The sequence below is a fragment of the Trichogramma pretiosum genome, unplaced genomic scaffold (assembly GCF_000599845.2).
Source record: "Trichogramma pretiosum strain Unisexual culture from Peru unplaced genomic scaffold, Tpre_2.0 scaffold7, whole genome shotgun sequence".
Lineage (NCBI taxonomy): Eukaryota > Metazoa > Arthropoda > Insecta > Hymenoptera > Trichogrammatidae > Trichogramma > Trichogramma pretiosum.
This window is the reverse complement of record NW_019641639.1, coordinates 1,565,815-1,585,063: the sequence shown is the minus strand read 5'-3', so window position 1 is coordinate 1,585,063 and position 19,249 is coordinate 1,565,815. Positions and strand designations below refer to the sequence as shown.

The 19,249-nt window shown below is 40.9% G+C and overlaps 3 protein-coding genes and 1 long non-coding RNA gene across 4 annotated transcripts; 2 read left to right on the top strand and 2 right to left on the bottom strand.

Moving 5' to 3' along the window:
* Window positions 1–157: 157 nt before the first annotated feature.
* LOC106656871 (ankyrin-3-like) lies at window positions 158–3,760 on the top strand. The gene has a single exon (XM_014378027.2). It carries the CDS (start codon window positions 158–160, stop codon window positions 3,758–3,760), a length of 3,603 nt encoding a protein of 1,200 aa, XP_014233513.2.
* Window positions 3,761–4,362: 602 nt separating this feature from the next.
* LOC106657030 lies at window positions 4,363–6,462 on the bottom strand. Its single transcript, XR_001339499.2, has 6 exons — window positions 6,114–6,462; window positions 5,417–5,593; window positions 5,037–5,203; window positions 4,781–4,900; window positions 4,525–4,710; window positions 4,363–4,447 (listed from the first exon to the last, which is right to left on the bottom strand). It is a non-coding gene; the product is annotated as an uncharacterized LOC106657030 (long non-coding RNA).
* A 364-nt stretch (window positions 6,463–6,826) lies between these two features.
* Window positions 6,827–8,149, bottom strand: LOC106656870 (serine/threonine-protein phosphatase 6 regulatory ankyrin repeat subunit B-like). The gene has a single exon (XM_023459585.1). It carries the CDS (start codon window positions 8,147–8,149, stop codon window positions 6,827–6,829), a length of 1,323 nt encoding a protein of 440 aa, XP_023315353.1.
* A 4,142-nt stretch (window positions 8,150–12,291) lies between these two features.
* On the top strand, window positions 12,292–13,590 carry LOC106656869 (odorant receptor 49a-like). The gene is made up of 6 exons (XM_023459584.1): window positions 12,292–12,665; window positions 12,744–12,869; window positions 12,945–13,035; window positions 13,119–13,258; window positions 13,326–13,458; window positions 13,534–13,590. Exons 1-6 carry the CDS (start codon window positions 12,292–12,294, stop codon window positions 13,588–13,590), a joined length of 921 nt encoding a protein of 306 aa, XP_023315352.1.
* Window positions 13,591–19,249: the final 5,659 nt, after the last annotated feature.

The window sequence follows — 19,249 nt, the reverse complement described above, 5'->3', positions numbered from 1 at the left end:
CTAAGCAGTTCAACTCCACATGTTGCGTCGTTCTAATCGTTTTACGAATACACAACCTATAAAAGAGGTCTCATCTACACGTGTTTTTAAATTAGTGAAAAAATATTGAAATTTGTAATTTTTAGTGTTTTTTTGGTGTTCGTGAGTGCTTATAAACATGTCCAACAACGAATCCAGTGTAAGCTATAATAATAGAAAATATCTAGAAGTGTACGGGTACTTGTCGAAAAATGTCACGTGGGAGATTCAAGAGGATCGACGTGAATTTCTTTATCAACTCGATGCCGTCATCAAAAATTGGAAAGGCCAACTTCCAAATCTTCTAGACTTCTTCCGGAAAGAAGTGATTTATTGGCTTTTGATGGAATCCGCCACAGACGCAGATGAAGACGCAAATGAAGACGAAGAAGAAGACGAAGATGAAGACGAAGATGAAGACGCCAGCGAGACACCAGGGGAACGATTCATCGATTTTGTGGCTCGCAGCGGCTACAAAGACGCGCCCGAAATGGATAAAGACGGAAAGCCTCTGTTGCGTCGCACCACATTAGTCCATCGTGCGTTTCGAAATAATCGCAGTTACTACTTAGTCTCTGATCTCTTTAAAATATACGACAAATTTGACGTAAATTACATGGACGAAGATGGATTAACACATCTTCACGTGGCTTGCTGGTATGGCCTCGACACCATCGTCGAAAAATTCCTTGAACTCGGGCAAGATCCCAACGGCTTTTCTCAAGACATGGGCGCGAGATATCCTGATCCGCCGCTATACCTGGCTCTATCCAGAGGCCATGAGACGGTAGCCGAATTGCTGCTGAGAAGAGGCGCCGATGTGCTTCGAGTCAGTGCGGACAGAACAACTCCTGTGCACATGCTTGTCGAGAACGATCACCATGTTTCCTTCCTTCCGACATTTTTCGAGATTAAACATCTGACGTTGGTCAACGCCATGAACCATGTTGACCTTTCACCGTTAGATTGTGCTGTGGTGTTCAGGAGCAAGAAACTGATGGAATTGCTGTTAAGACACGGCGCGAATCCAAATTTGCGCAACAAATATGGAAATGCTCCATTGCATACCATTTGCAAGCTATGCTGCTGCATTGACTTGGGTGAGTTATTGGAGAAATTTTTCGCCATCAACGACGAACTCGGTAACACAGTCCAGGTCAACGCTCAGAATAAATACGGTCTCACACCATTGCACTTGCTTTTGGCTACGCTGATTGATAGCGAAACAATCATCGCACGCAATAACACACTCCAAGATTACAACTATCGGGTTGACACACCATCGCTCTTGGTTCTGCAGAATAAAAAAAAAAATGCAGTTGAACTGTTGCTGAGAAGGGGTGCCGACCCTAATTTGGCTAGCAAGGAATTAGGAGTTACCCCTCTGCACTTCATATGTACGGATGACTTGGCGGAGATGTTATTTGAGATCTGCGATGAAAAACATCAGATAGTCAAGGTCGACGCTCGGGATTATGAGGGTTGGACACCATTACACGAGGCAATAGCTAATGACAACATAAACTTGGTAGAAATTTTGCTAAGAAGAGGCGCTCGTCCGAATATAGTCGACAAGCAAGGATCGACTCCTTTGCACTATAGTTGCAAGAGAGACATCAATAACGAAAACATGGCAAAGATGATATTTCAGATTTGCGATGAAAAACATCAGATGGTCCAGGTCGACGCTCAGGACAATGAGGGTCGGACACCGTTACACGAGGCAATAGACAAAGGCAACATAAAATTGGTAGAAATTTTGCTAAGAAGAGGCGCTCGCCTGAACTTAGCTGATAATAAGAAAATTACTCCTTTGCACGCAATATGCAAGAGAAAAAATGGCGACGATGGCTTGCTGAAGAGATTTTTCGAGATCAACGACGAATTAAATCAGCTGGTGGAGGTCGACGCCAAGAACGAGGAGGGCTCGACGCCGCTACACTTGGCTCTATCCCATGGATGCAAAAAAATGAACCAATTGCTGTTGCAAAGACACGCCGATCCAAACTTGGCCAACGCAGAGGGTCATACTCCTCTGCATGTTATATGTCAGAGAGAAGAAGACGATGTTGACTTGGTGAAGATGTTATTCGAGATGAGTGACAAATTGAATAAGCCGATCCAGATCGACGCCCGGGACAAATTCGGCTGCGCACCATTGCACTTGGCTTTGAATGGCGGCCACGAACAAATAGCCGAATGGCTGCTGAGAAGAGGAGCTGATATAAATTTAGCCAACGTGAAAGGATCGACACCGTTGCACATGATTAGCGCGGGAAAAATGGACTACGCTGACTTTTTGCAGACGTTTTTCGAGATCAGCGACGAGCAAAGGCGGCCGGTGAAGGTCGACGCACGCGACAATGAAGGCAAAACGCCGCTCCACCATGCTATAAGTCACCGACACAAGAAGCTGTTTGAATTACTGCTGAGAAGAGACGTCGATCCGAATGTGGCCGATAACGATGGTTCGACAGCTCTGCACACGATTTGCATGGCCGACGACGACAACGGCTGGGCGACGATGTTGTTTGAAATCAGCGAGGAAAGGAATCGACAGGTGCAGATCGATGCTCGGGGCTTGTACAACTTAACACCACTACACCTTGCACTGGTAAAAAAAGAGCTCAGGGAGGTGGCAGAATTGCTTCTGAGAAAGGGCGCCGCTACGAATTTAGTCGATTCGGAGGGCTCGACTCCTCTGCACACGGTTTGCAAGTACGCCGATGACGATGACCGCGTGAGGATGTTGATCGAGATCAGCAACGAAGAAAATAAGCCGGTGGAGGTCGACGCCCGGAATAAGTTGGGCCGGACGCCGCTACACCGGGCCCTGGCCAAAGGAAACGGTCAGGGGGTCAGGTATCTGCTGAAATTAGGCGCCGACCCCAACTTGGCAGACAAGAATGGATTCTCGCCGTTGCATGTCATCATCAAGCATCGTTACGACGACGATAAATTGTTGAAGCTGTTCTTCGACGCCTGCAAAGAGGTCGATCGGCCGGTGCAGGTCGATGTCCAAGACAAGAACGGCCGAACGCCTTTACAATGGGCCGTAGCGAATCTGTACCTGAACGTGGTCGATGTACTTCTGGATCAAGGCGCCGATCTGTCCAGCTTCGTTTTTCCCAGCAAGAGCTTTTTCGTCGAGAGATTCGGATCGATAAGTGAGATGGACGAACGTGAACGGCTTGGGTTCAGATTAGCATTAGCGTCTAAAATTGTTGACGTAGTAGAGCGTCTCGAGGAAAGAGGATATGAATTTAATCGTAGCGAAGCCCTGGATATCATGAGTTCGTTCGCCGAGTACGGATTGTTTGAAAAGTCAGTGGACCTTGACGAATATTGTTACGACGACGAAGAATTTGTGAGCAAATCGAAAGAGATAATGGTGATTCCTAGTCTGTCGCTTCACGACCTTATCCGATTGAGCCCGAAAGAGGCGGCAAAACAACTAAAACATGAGAACTATGTCGAGTTAGCGCGCTCGAACAAATTGTCGGATCTTCCCGAAGGCCACAGGGAGGTTTGTGCTCGGCATCTGTGCGAAAAACTGTCCAGAGAATTTTTTTGGCCTTGGGCACTGGATGCGTTCTATGAACTGCAACGCTACCAGCTACCGGTCAACTGCTGTGAAATGATCATTAAAAACCTAAAGAACGAGGATTTATATAATATTTGCTTGGCATCCATACTAGCACCGGCGAAAGCTCGTGATTGCTCGCTAGTTTCGTTGTCATAACTATGTAGATAACAAACAATTATAAACGATATCAAAAAATTGTAACAAATTACTTGAATTCGAAACCTAATAATAACATCGATTCATAATAATTTAATATATAGAAACAATAACAGTAATTTAGCTTGTATGGATCTCCAAAATCTCTTTTTTGGATCTACCCATGTAAATAGAAAAAGAATTGTCATAATACTTATTGCTAGAGGGAGCGTGAGGCGCGCTTCTCAATAACTTTTCTCAACTTCTCATGTAATTCTGTAAATTTTTTATATCAGCAAGCGCCGACGCGTTAGAGCATGCCGCTCACTGCTCAATTATATATTTTTTTATGAAATTTATTATTTCTATAATATCTTATGAAATGTATATATTATAATAACACAAATAAAGACATATACACTGATAAGGAAGAAAAAACTGGCTTACAGCAAGGTGTATATCATGATAATTCAATTTTTTTTTATTGATTTCAAAACTGCATATTTCAATAAAGCGTATATTGTTTCACTTAAAATCTACAATGGTACAGTAATTGATAAAAAAACATGTATTATCATCATACTTTCAATGGATTTACAACATGTCCAGAAAATAATACAAATCTACGCTTCATATCGACTATTTGATAAATAAATGGTCTGTCAACTTTGAGAATTGGTGTCAGTTTTCTCCAACTCATTACTACGTCTGAAACCAGATTAAAATCCTCATTACGTCAGTTTTGTTTAAAAAAATTTCAAATCGTGTAAAATTGATGTACTTACAAGAAGCAGCACCGGCCTCCGTACCAAACTCATCGACAGCGATAAAAGCCTTTTGGACTACTTTATCATTTTTATTCAAGTAAAATCTTCTATCTTCTGTGCCTTTCTCTTTGAAAAGAGTTTTCTATTGGGCTTTCAAATATGTCGCACTCAAAAGTACGATATCGGTATTCCCGGAAAAATCAGCTGCAATAAAGAAACTTTTTTGAGTGACTTGAAAATGATATTTGAAAATTCAAAACGTTAATATACGTACCGGCAGCAACAAGATTTTTTATCTTGCCGTCAGTCTTCTCTTCGCACCACTTGTTAATTTTTCCTGCAAATTATTGACATAAATTTTATTCGCTATTTTGAGCGTGACTTGTGGAAAATTCTGTAAAAATTAGTACTTCAGTTATAACAGTAGTTGCATTGAAAATAATGTTTCAATTAATGATCTAAAATATGTTTTAATTTAGGTACTTCATAATTCATCAAGTAGCATAATTTGTATAGATTTCATAAGTCACCTGAAATTTTCATTTTCATTTTTGTAAAATTTCTTTCAAAAAACAGTGCGTATATAATCAAGTCACGATCCAACTCTTGGAGTTTAAGAAGTAGCTTGAATACTTGCAGTTTCATACACATGAATTCTTTCCGTGTCTTTTTCGCTGTTTTGACAAATTGCTCTAATCTGATCGACGATGTTATGGAAAAAAAAACTTTCATTAATTTTACAAACACCTTTCACAGTATTAATTAAATCCTCAATTTTCAAATATTTTGAACATGAATTATAATTTTTACAGTAGTTACGGACTTTTTTTACATTTCATCTTAAAAATAATAAATTGTAATGTATGTGTCAAATGCAGGTACAAATTTTAATTTCATTTCTGATACTTACTATATTCTATAAATGCCTTATAACCTTCCTGTAATACATTTTGATCCTCAGGTATAGCTGTAGGGCTTGACGCAGTTCCTCGTGAGTCGAATCTTCAGCTCCACAAGTAACCATCGATACTACATGAGCACTGAGTGGTGAGCTGACGAGATTTTCCTCGAACGCATTGGCTAAATTCTATAATAATATAAAAAACAAAACAAAAATATGAAATAGCAGGCCTCTCTTCCTTTAGGCAGATGATTCTTGAAAAGTCAAAATTTTCGAAAAATTAAATTGGAAGCATTAAAATAAGACCGTGAGTAGATAAAAGTTCTCAGAAAAAGAGTACAACAATCATGAGAGCTTTTAGTAATTTTAAAAAAATATAAAAACCATTTTTTGTCATATATTAAATTAGTAATGGTTTACTCATCGGGGTTAAGAACATATCGTTACTACGGATCACGTCTCTCTGTTGTAGGGAAATATTCAATCCGTCAGCGAATTCATCAAAATTTTTTACTAGCACACGTTTGATCGATGTAAGATCACGTATCATTACGTGAGGTTTGTTCATACGAACCAAATCACTAAAAAATGGGACGTAGTAATTGGTAGTATGCAAAACCTGATTCATAATGAAACACCATGTGAACTAAATATTCATAAAATGTTAGAAATGATTAAGTTTCTGTACGCAAAAGTACGTTCATACTCGGTTTTATGCGTGTAGCGTATATATTGATATGTGTTTGTGTGTATGTGAGCGAGCAGACGTCCGTCACCGGTGGTCCAGTGCGCGTCGTAAATATTCGAGAAAGGTGTAAACACGAGCAGTATAGAACGGCGACCACAACGATATGTGCTTGCTACTTCAAAGTCTTTTTTTCATTCTATCGAATTATTATCTTAAACTAACTATAATTTCAGTAGGTTATAATACTTGAAAATAAAAACTCGATGTGTAGAGCCGTACAGCAGAGACCAACTCGTTTGTCTTTTTCTCACGCGATGTCGCGCGATATCAACAAGTACCTCGTGTTATGGTTGTGAAATAAGCTCGTCGGCTATTGTTAAAGTGTCTTTGTTTTTGATTGTAAATTTACTTCAACATGTACATGCCTACAGCAAGGAGAGATATAGTTATATTACTTTTCATCCAATAACGAGACATAATTTTCATGTTGTAAATAGAATCGATTTATTTAAATGATTAAGCGTCGAAAAATAGCCAACGGCATTTGTCTATGTACATTAAAACGATCGATATTTATATGCGCGCTAATTCAGAAAATAATCTACAAGTTTAAGTGGTAAACATTGTTTCTCAGTCAATACGATAAACATTCGTGACAATAATAATAGTTTATACAAGATTTACATGGGCGCGTGTGTATGGACACGTACTTAATAACAGAAACACGAGACTCATTGCTTAGACGGCGATGTTGGCTGCTGCTCGCTACTCGTCGTCTGCTCCTTGGCGTAATTTTTCAAGATGAGCTCCAGGGTCTTGGGGTGCTTGTACTTGGCCGCGAGGTGTATCGGCAGTCGACCCTCGTCGTCCTTGACGAAGGCGACCCTCTGGTCCTTCTCGAAGACGTCCTTGAGCAGCTCGTCGTAGCTCTTGGGCTCGATTTTCTTCTTCTCGTCGGCTGCCGCTGCTGGGGGGGTGACATCGTCGTCGTCGTCACCGTCGAGCGCCGTCGTCGAGCAATGGTCGAGCTCCTCCTTGGATCGCTTGCCCTCGCCGTCGTTCTCGTCGATGCTGCAGAGCAGCGTGTGGATGGCCGTACAGCCCCAGGTGGTGATGCCGCTGTAGTCGGCGAACTCGGGCAGCAGCTTCTGGAAGATGTCCTTGCAGTCATGCTCCGCGGCCAGATGCAGCAGACTCTGGCGGCGCTTGTCCAGGCCGGTGACCTGAGCGCCCGCCTTGACGAGCTTGTCGAAGATCCCGTTGACCTCCTCCTTCTCCTCGGGCCTCTCGATGCTCTCGTCGAGCAGCGAGTGCAGGACCGACTTGTGCTCGTGCGTGTAGCTCTCGACGTTGGCCCCCGCGGCGAGCAGCAGATCGACGATGTTCTTGTTGCGGGTCTGGGCGGCGACGTGCAGTGCAGTACGACCCTCGTGGTCCTTGGCCTCGAGGTCGAGCTCGGAGCCGCGTCGGTCGAGCAGCAGCTTGAGGCTCTCCTCGAGTTTCAGCTCGGCGGCCAGATGGAGGACGTTGCGGCCTCGCGAGTCGACGCTGTTCATTGGCGCGCCGGCGTCCAGCAGCTTGACGAGCACACGCCGGCAGGCCTCGTCCTTGCCCTCCTTTTGCTGGATCGAGTCGAGGAGGGACTCGTCGAAGACGCCCAGCAGCACAGAGCTGCCGTCGGCCGTGCGGATCTTGGGGTCGGCGCCGTGCTCCAGCAGCAGACGGACGTTGTCGAGGTCGCGCGACTGCGCAGCCAGGTAGAGCGGGGTGCGGCCCTGATGGTCGCGGGCGTTCACCAGGTCGAGCTCCGGCACGACGTTGCTGATCCTGGGGAGGGTGTCGCTCCGCTGCTGCTGCTGTGCCGCGGCCTCGCCGGCCTGCTTGGAGCGATGGACGCCGCCGATGCCGGTGATGTCTGCGTCCCCGACGACGTTGTTGGAGCTTTCGGCGGAATCGATTTCCTGCGCTTCCAGCCGCTGCTGGTTGGCGAGCTCGCGCGGGGACTCGTCCGCTTCCTCGTCCACGATCTTGGCGCAGGCAGTTTGGTGAACCATCTTGTTCGAACAAAAAAATGACAAATTTGAGTAAACTTGATGAGTACGCGTGTGCGTCGATTTGCGTTGATTTGGTTTCAGCAGGTGGGGACCGTTGCTGTCGCTAGTCTGAGCGTGAGTGACGAGTCGGATGTCTGTCTCGGTGAGCCGTGCTGTTGAGCTCGCGAGACTTGCGGCGAGAGAGGGGCTAACATCACCGAGTGTGTGTTTGTATGTGAACGTCGATCGTACGGGGGTTTTTGATTTCGGCTTTTGAATATGAAATTCATGCGTTGATTAGTTTCGTTAATGTCTGGTAAAAAATTGATGCGTTGGTGTATCGATAGCAGTACACGCGCACGATCGGTATTGCATCGTTCGTTGCGAGCAACGTCCGAAAAAATGACACGTATCCCCTGTAATCATCATTCATATTATTTTAACGTACCAAACCGTTAAAATTTAGACCATGGGGGAAAGGGAAAGAATTTGAGTTCTCGTAGAATATCGAGATCGAGAAGCGATGGGCGGAGCGACGTTGCAAGTGGCTCGATTTTGTCGTCGTCGATTCGAGGCGTACGAGCAGTTTGCCGCGCGAACATGTCCCTGAGTACGATAGAACTGATAGAGGTCGCTCACAGAGCTCGACTGCCAGGGTGAGCTCTAATTATACACCGAAAACAAATTTTTTTTTTCATAACTCCCAAACTGATCAGCACCATTATCACTATTTTTGACATACGCCAGAAATGAACGAAGATGGGTCAGAGAACCTGTGAAAATATGAACTGCATTAGTTATACGAATCCTACAGTTTAATTCATTGAATCTTACCAACGAGTAGACTATCATTCCGTGCATCGCTGGGTATACTAAGAATAACTTCATCGACCAAAATTGTCAATACTGTCAAACAGCTTGATTCATTCATTTTATATCCTTTTTCAATCAAGCTATTTAGGATTAAAAGAAATGTTATTATTTCGTCAAACCATAGGTAGGATGTCTCGTATTCATAATCAAACTTGGAGAAGTTAACACTTTGTACATCGGCTCCGCGTTTTAATAGGGCCTTAACCACATGCAAATTATTGTTGAATACAGCTAAGTGAAGAGGTGAATCTCCATTATCATCTATGGCATTGACATCGGCTCCATATTTTACAATTTTTTTGACAAATGTGATACCCACTGAGTTTGCGCGATGCTTGCAGCTTGCATAGTACAACCATAATACCGGCGAGTGACATTTCTTTCCCGCGTCGTGTCATCGAGCACGTGAAAACCCATTTTGACATAATGTCTGAAATTTCCAACTATTGACGTCAATTATCGCATGTTTGCTTTTAATATTTTACCGATTTAGAATAAAGTAGTTTGTATCGTCAATGGTGATTTTTTTTGATTAATTATAATAATATCTCTAGTAAAGATTTACAAAACATTTTCTTTTGATTATACAACAGCATCAACGATCGCACAATTAACTTCTCATCGTTCGTTGGTACATCAGTTTTCCTTCGAGCCGCGAGCAGCGAACAACAGATCGCAGCAGTTGTACCGCCCGATCGGAGCAGCGATGCAGGCGTCGACGCTCGACTTCGGATCTGCTACCGATCGTGCAATTTTTGAGGCAAGTGCGTGTCAAATTGTTGCTTGAATTTCAGCGCTCATGACTTATTACAATAAAAATTCGATGAAAAAAGTGACACGATGCTGTGAAAATGGTTCTACCTCGACCTATACAATTATTTTTTTTTATTTTTACAAATGTTATCACCAATCATAAATGATTACGATCAAATTCTAATCCATTTTAAATTTATAAATGTCTCATCGCATAAACTTGACACTCGAGCAAAAGCCGTCGACGAAAGTTTTACATTCCCCGCGTTATAATAATATTATAATTTTGGGTCGTTGACACGAAATCCTCGTTCCGCGCGCACGTAAGTAGATTCGTTATTTGGTATTCCTTGCGATGAGCCTCCCGGACTTTACGTGCGTGTATCTGTGTACGTCCCTATGTATGTATGCATATCGCGAGTGACCTCGTAATAACAATTTTGCGAGAACCACAGCTGACGAGTCGTGTCACGTGCTCGAGTTATATATACTCTACCGTCGATGTGTGTTTATAATACACGTGTAACGTAAACGGCCTAATAATCTCCTTTTATTTTTGTACATCACATAGCAAAAGATCGATAATCGAGCTTTTCGTATTATAGCCGCGCCTTTTTTCCATCGCGAATTATCAATTTCACAAGTTTCAATCGATCAAGCTATAAGGTAAACATTGGAAAAATCTCCCTGCTTATTTTTTCTCCTTGTCGTTATCGTTGTTGTCCAATGTCAATCCAATTCCATCCAACTTTTTCTTTTCGACTCGTCTCTTGAGATAGCATCAAGTCGAGACGTCAAGTTTGTACATGTACAGCAATACTTTTTCTGCACAGATAGTCAATACTCCCCGAGGGTGGCATGAGGCTTTCAGCTTCATACTGCAATTTTAGTAGATTGTCGTTTTGGAATGTTGCAACTTCATTTTCAGCATCTAAGCAAGATTGTTTGGGATTGGTGGCTTCGTCCTTCTCAACGTAATCGATACGTTACCTTTTTCTGCTTTTCTTGAACATGATGGTGAATTGGCTGCTATTACATGCGTTTACACTCTGGTCACTTTCAATATTTTCTCCATTATCATGGTACATCCAAATATGGTAAAGTTCGCAAGAAAAATTCAATTAGAAACTGATGTTGCACTATTATAATCACTGAGCTTTGTATGTGTGTTTACATTCTTTGACTTATGCTGCAGCCGGCATCGGCCGAACACGTGCTAAGCAGTGAGACCACATGTGCGGTGCGCGCAGCTATCAGAAATACGTGCTTTTTTTGATTTTGAAAAAAGCATAGAGCTAAAATCCTATCAAACGGCCACGAATTACGCGAAAACCACGTTTACCGACACATAGTTGGTACTGATTCCGAAATACCGTAGCAAAATCAATTCTGATGTCAGGATCGGAAAGATGGTAAAATTTGCATTAAATTATGGATTCTCGTAATTTTAAAATGGTTGGGAGGTGAGTTTTGAAAATTTATTAGAGAAAAAAATAGATTTTTAGTCACTCATGTGGAGAAGTTTCCTCTTGAGGTTTTGACATTATTATTGTATAAAATAGAAACAATCGTTTGGGATAATGTAGAACATTTAAAATAATTGTTAAAAATCAGTTTTTATTTAGTTAAATATTTGGCTTAAATAAAAGTTGTGAATTGTTTTTCTATTTTTCATTCATGAAAAAGTAAATACTTATTGACAAGATAAAAAATACATATCGTTGATAATGAATTTTTCATTGCATTGACCAAAACTAAAATATTCATCACAAACTTTGTAAATAAAATGTGGCCGTACATAAAATTTTATATTTATTACTCGTGTTAGAAGGTTTGTGCTCAAATTCAAGAAATCGCATAAACATTTTGCGAGTTTCAATATTTTTTATCAAAAAACAAATGTATTGCGGATTTCCTCATTTTTTTATATTACTGTATTTAATCAAGTTTCATCGTAGAAGAAATATTTATTCAACTTTAGGACTCAGCATTAAAATCAATATTGTAAGAAAGAGAAAAACGCAATTTTTCCAAGCTATGGAGTAATGTTGCATTTTCATTGAAATATTCTTCGTACCTCGTTTTTATTACCATGGCCACACAAACGACACGAGCTGAGTTAGCAGAGCTTTCGAGACAACTAGACTTTGAGGAAAATCAATTTTACTGGCTAAAGAAATTTTTGAAGTTTGTGTTTTTGTGTCCGGTGCAACCAATAGTAATTAAGAAATCTGGAAGATTCATTATGCACGCGAGCTTTCTTTTTTCCATCGCCATAACGGTAATTGAATTAAAAAAAGCTTAATTTTATATAAAATGAAGAAATAATTTGCAGTGCGCCAGAGCTTACAAAGAATTTTCCATAAACGAAATATACCCACCGATGCTGGCAGAGCTCGCTTTTCAACTCATCACTTTGGTGGGCGTGTGGTGCGTTTATTTGCAAACGATATACTCGGAAAACCTAGTGAGAATAAATACAATCCACACAAGGGTTGATGAAAAAAAATTTTTTATACTTAATTAAGCTTTACAGAATGTGCGAGTCCGTGACGATCGATTGGCTTGGCATCAAAGATCCGGAAGAGAAGAACACCATGAAGGTGGTGTGCGAGCGAGGATCTCGCCTGATACTGATACACTTTGGCTTCGTGCTACCATCCCTCTTGGGTTATGTACTGGTCCCGGTGGTTTTACCGTACGTGCTCAATCCTTACTTGCCGGAAAACATGACCCTCAAGAGGAGCCTCTGCGCTCACGTCGAGCTCTTCGTCGATCAGGACAAATACTTTTACCATATTCTCATTTTTCTCATTCACATGGTGATTCTGATTATGCTGATAGTCAGTGCGTTGGATTTGGCCTACACGTCTTGCATTACCTACGTCATGGGCAAGATCATATGGATTGGGTTTGAGTCTATCGTTATTGATTTATTTCGAGTTTTGTAAAATTTCAAAAATTCAACGATAGTTTTTTTGTATTGTAGACACGTTTTTGAAAAACTTGGCGAAATAAATGTTTCTGATGAAAGCTCAAGCTCGAAACGAAAAATGAACGTTTACGTGCACCGAACTGTTATCGGATTGATTAAACGTCATCAAATATGCTTGGAGTAATGAATGACATATAAAATTAACCTAAAGTTTTATTTTAAAATAGAAGTAACAAATTAAATTTCATTTTTCAGTTTTTCTCAGACGTTGAACGATACTTGTAGCCCCAAGTTTTTTATTTCTATCATAGTCCTCTTGAATCTCTTGAGTTTATCGGGATCTATGGTAAGTTTAATGTTAATTAAAAATACTTTTCTCGTGAAAAAAATCCAGCGTATTATCATTTATTTACTTTTCCCTCGCGACAGGCAGTCGTTGAAATTTCTTACGATGCCAGTAGCGCTACTAAAATGGCAGTGGCTTTCGTAATGATATTAATTTTGGTGCTTGTAATCTGTTACCCAAGCCAACTGCTGATCGATGCCAGTAACGACATATATTTCAAGTGGTATTTTATACTTTTTTTTTTAAATTACGATTATATTAGAGAACAAGTGATAAATTTTGTTCCATAGCTACACCAGCAAATGGTACGAGTATCCAGTGAGAACTAGAAGATTATTGATTTTGATGATGACCAGAGCAGCCGAACCTTGTTACATGACGATTGGGCCCACAGTGCCTCTTCATTTCGAGACAGCTAGCACTGTGAGTCCCAATCGACACACGAACACGATCGTTTTTATTAACTTCTTTTCTGAATGTCGAATGCATTTATTTTAGATCATCAATACGGCTATGTCCTACGTTACGACGCTGGTGTCACTTTGCGCACTCTAAGCCAATTGATTTTTATCATTTATGTATGCTTTGTAACGAAAAAATTGTGCATGTTTAAAATCATCGTTAACTTTTACAATTTGTGCTGGCCAGAAGTTCGAATTGGACATTTATCGAGGACGATATTACACCATCACAAAAATTTGAATTCAATATTAGAGTAAAATATTGTTTTAATTATTTTCAAAATATTCGTTCACATTATGCTAATTGATTCATTTTTAATGTACAGTGACTCAGCAGGATCGATATAAATTTTTTCTAAATATTATCTTATTGTTTTCGAATAATTGTTTTCTTTCAAAAACTTTCTTTATCGAAAAAAAAATTTAGCCTATAATCAACCGTCTCATCTTTAGATATATTTTGTTCTGGAAAATCACACAGTTTATTAAATGCTTCATTTTCCCTTGCTTACGAGATCTATTTAACACAAACGATCAGCAATATGCTATTATTTGTTTAGTTGATGATTTTAGGACATACAAGTGATCAAAGAGTTGAGAGCTAGGATCTAAGCAATTCAGGAAATAGTGACCACCCTAATCTTAATATATAGTACAAAGATTAAATAAAATACTTTGATTGAGCGTCATTGTACAATTGAGTCTTTTAATTAATTGCAACAAGTAAGGTTTTATTACATTCAATTTCAAAGAAAAAATAAAATTAATTGTTTCTCTCGACAATTCGTACAAAACCTTCGTTCCCATTACATAAGAGTTATCGCGCTCTGATCATATACATTTATGAGTTAATTATAAAAAAATATAAACTTTTTTATATTACATTCTGCGTATTTTACTTTTACATTCAATGTTTTATTCTTCCTCTATATTTAATACACATTCATCATTTACCACTACGTCAATTTTCACTCCATTTTCATCATAATATAATTCATATGCACTTTTGAAGATGTCCACTAATTTATTTTTATTTTTCACATTTAAACCTCCAACAAACGACCCAATATCGACTTTGTTTTGGGTCAAAACTTCAGTATACTTCATCATTTGTCCTTTTTTCATTGAAGAAAAGATGATACAGATTCATAAAGTTCCTAATAGCATTCAGCCCAGATTTTCTAAGCAGTGATATTATATCGGGTACAGTGAAACCAATTCCTAGTAAAGATTTCAGGTAAACTGATTCTGTTGGCTTAGATGTGCGTTTGAACAAACATCTAAATAGATCCAAAAATGGCCTTATGCGTATTTTTGAAGCACCAATAAAAAGTCCGTGTATAGTAACGAAATCTACGCCATAATTTTCCAACGTTAACAAATAATTCTTTTTGCTACTATCTGGCCTAAACCACAAATTAACAGTCTATTCAGAAAAGTGAATAGCTCCACACGTGTGTTGTGTGTGTATGTGTGAGTGTGTAACTGTATATATCTCGCGATCATCGCGTTTCAATTCATCGAGAGAGAAAAGCTCGTTTGTGCGCGCATACAGAAAATATCAAGAAGAGAGGCGGCCAGGCCGGCGCGAGTCTGTTTTTTTTTCCTATTAAAATTGCGCGCGAATCCATAAAATCAAACATCGCGCGCGCGCGAGTGGAGAGGCTCTGTTGAAAAACGGATTATACAACAATACGTGATTCGACGATTATTCAACCATTAAGTAACTAATTTCTCTCGATTTTCTGCTGATTTCCCAGACGATTGTTATTTACCTCGTATATGTATGTACGTTTGGTAAAAAGAGAAAAATCAGCAGCAGCCCCGCGAGAAGTGAATATTTCTTCTTTTTTTTCGAGCGTTGTCCGCCGCTCGATCATCTCCCGCTTACATACATATTACAAACCCATGCGCCGCCGATCGAACACATCAATTATACACAAATCTGGACAATCTGTTAATGGGATCTATCGACGTTCGATTACATACACGCTCGATTCGTCTTGTCACGTAATATGCATTGAATTCGACAATTAATTGCGAATATCTCGTACACAATGTATCATCGTCTCTTGGATATATGTATGGAAAATTGAACTTTCGAAGAGAGAAGACGACAAAAAAAAAAAAAAAAAGAAGAAGGAACATCGATACACGCGATACACTCGGGTGTGTATAGGGTGAAAGCAATCGAGAGAAAGAGAGACAATCCTGAGATATTTTCGCATAATCATAATCTCGCAAAATATCGCTGTATATTTTACGCGTTGACATTCGAGCGCAAATTTTCCCATTTATGACAATGGTACACGCTCGAAAACATAATGTACGTATCGTTTTGTTGTTATACAGACGACGTATACAAAAGTTAAAAGTAGAGGAAGAAACCGATGACGATTAGAATCCTATTGATGTACGTTTTTAGATACGGACTTCCGGAACGACGACGGATACACGCTGCACACTCTCGTGGGAAATTCGTCGAATTTTTCAATTTGCCGTCGTTCCCCCCCACACCACTGCGCAGCAGATTTCGAATACGCACGAGAGGAGCAGCGACGCGGCGGATTTTGATATTATAATTGCGCGCCTCGTATACCTATAATTTCGCGTTCTGAACAATTAAACAATTGAATCACGGCTCGGGCTCGCGCACACTCGTCGTCGCCTTATTTACAAAAACTTCGTACCTATATAACACGCGTGCGCGTATGCACTTTTCGTCGCCGTGGCACCACGCGTGCATATTATGCTACTTTCTCCTCGATTGTTGTGTTATTATATTGTGACATTACAATACACACGCGCGCGGGCGACACACAGCGATCCATTTTTTTCTCTCTTCTCTTTTTGCTCCTACCGCGGGGGTTACTTACTCATGCAAACATAACAACAACCGTATTATATGTGACATGTTACACACATCATAACGTACCTACACACACGTGCCATTGTGTGTCATTGAGAGAGTCTATATCAACTTTTCAGCGCGCGCGCGCACACACACACATGCATGCATATAGCAAGATCAAAGCTCGAGCGCGAGGGACTTGTCGAAAGAAATTCACATACACACATTCATGCGCAGTTGGAGGTCTCGGTATACCTGCGATTTGCATTTCAGTGAGTTCAAAACGTCTCCTAGATACGCTACGTGTATGTACAATACCTTGACATGTGTACTGATCTTCCTCTACTACTTGTGTGTGTGTGTGTGTGTGTGTGTGTGTGTGTGTGTGTGTGTGTGTGGCACACTGCGTGTGCTAGAGATCCATCGGCTTATAAAATTTGTGTCGTCGTCGTCGCAGGATGACGAGCAGCAGCTCCAAACGTATAATATAAGAGAAGATCGTGACGGAAGGTTATACCTCTGCACACGCGATATCATACGAATTGCAGCTGAGCGCCGTGCGCATACGGTACGAGAAAACCAACCGCGAAATTCCTGCATACAGAGCGTGACGACGACGACGACCGACGACAAATCTACTACGGCCCGATGCCGTCAAAATGTGCACAACAACGACAACGACGACTACAAAAAAAAAAGTACAGATTCCACGATTTTGTATATTATATTATTATAATTCGATCGTGCCCGCGCTCGTACTTTAACGATCGAATCGGTTGTTGACGTTATAGCTGTTTTTCGCGGTGCCGCGGTTTTTCAATTTACGCACATTTAGAGCTTACAATATCGGAATGTGGGTCGATGATACGGCTTCTTCTTCTTTTTTTTTCCTTCTTCCTTCGAAATCGGTTCGTACAATATCTTCGCAAATCGGTAAACGATAACGCAGCGCCATTATTATGGTTTTTTCGTTTATATAAAAATGCGGCAAGGATGTAGATGCGGGCTGCATCGCGTCCCGGAGGAAATTACGCGGTTAGCAGTGTACGATAATTCCGCGACGTTGATTTATTCCGCTGGTCGGTTTCATCGGGAAATCTTGATATTTCATTTTGCGTTCTTCTCCACTTGCTATTCTTTTATATTACATCCGCGCGTTTATACTTATAAGAGCTTCGGCTACGATTTTCCGCCAAATCGTGCTACTTACCTGCCAAAACGATGTGTCCCGGATTACGATCACGGCCCCCTAGCAGCTACTTTTTTCCTCTCTCCCTCTCGCTCCTTTGCGTAATACTTTTTCAGCTCGAAAGTATATATAGTACGTTATAATCGTGAACGGCTATCGTGAAAAATGTAGATAATGCGAATTGCAACTGTGCGCAGGTTAACGGCCTGCTCTCTCTCTCTCTGTCTTTCTTATTATTACATTATATAGCAGCGGGCTGACGGGACGACGACGAGTGGCCAATAAAAGGCGCATTTTTACGAGAGGCTATATGCGCACGCGGAGAGAGAAAGACTACGTCTTTTGCGCTCATGCATCCATCTTTTTTCCTTTTTTTCCGGTTGTATAACGCCGCGCGTATAGCTGCCTCCCGAGAGTTAATGTCCAGATAAAAGGGAGAATATCATAATCGTTCTCGTGATTGCGACTTTTTTTTCCTAAATAATAGATATCGCGTTCGTGTCATAATTTTAAGATTAAATAATGAACTTGAGAAAAGATTTCGCAATAGTCGACAAGTTCCGAAAACGACGATCGTATACACACCTGTTGCTGCCTCTGCATCCTGCAGAACGCAGACGAAACAAAAAGAAAAAAAAAAGAAACTCATTCAATATGTACCTTTTTTGTAATCATCGTCGTAGCTCACAAAAGAGAAGAGCGACGACGTGTACACACGACGCGCGTGCTGCGTTAAAGGTCTGACCCACAAAAGAAAAAGAAGAACCTGTGCTGCGGCGGCGCAGGCCGAGGAAAGTGAGCGTGAGTTCTCGGCATATTATTTACTACACGTGTATATTATATACATACTCGTGTTTGTGTGTGTGTGTGTGGGTCAACTTTGCGAGGAATTACAACCTTATACCGAGATTTCACTACATTAACCCCCCTCCCAACGAAAAAAAGTATATACGTATGTACCCATTTGTTTGACCGATCTTCAGCGAGGCACAATTATTTGGGTATACCCTTTGTCGAAGTTATGTAAAAAAAAACGCGTACGCGTATTTATTACGAACTCGTTACTTCGAAGTGTAAAGACGCGAAAAAAATAAAAAGGAGTGCGCGCGAGAGAGCAAGTGATCCCCATTCACGAGTTTGTGAGCTTGGCGCAGCGCGAGGGAAAGTTTTCGAGGTATACGTACACGGTACATATATCCTCGCGCCGCAGAAGATGATTCAATGTGTTACAATATACATTATATACTCGCGCCAGTTCCGGATGTATGCTCGTCGCAATTACAAGTTTGTTTTCAAAGCTATACAATTGACTTTGTATCCTATAGGAGAGACACCGGATGATTTCGTCCGATGTGTCGAAAGCTCCGATATGGCAATTCACGAGCTTGGGCGTTTACGGGGACAAATAGTCCGGTGGCTCGGTACAGGATTTTCTTAGCCGGTGGAGCGACAAGGCTAGGGGATGCAGGCTTTTTAAAATTTGTTTTGACCCCTTTATTATGACTGTGCAAGGAAAATTGAAAATAAAAAGATAAAATTTATATAATAGAAAAGATAGATACTTAGAATAGTGCTTGCTAATTATGCGACTTATACAATTATTTTGACTTTACCACTTGCAGATTTACAGATAAATGTACTCGCCATCTTGTGGCAAGTGTATGAATTGATATTATCGTATTTATAGTGGTTGAAAACTGGTCTTCATTATTT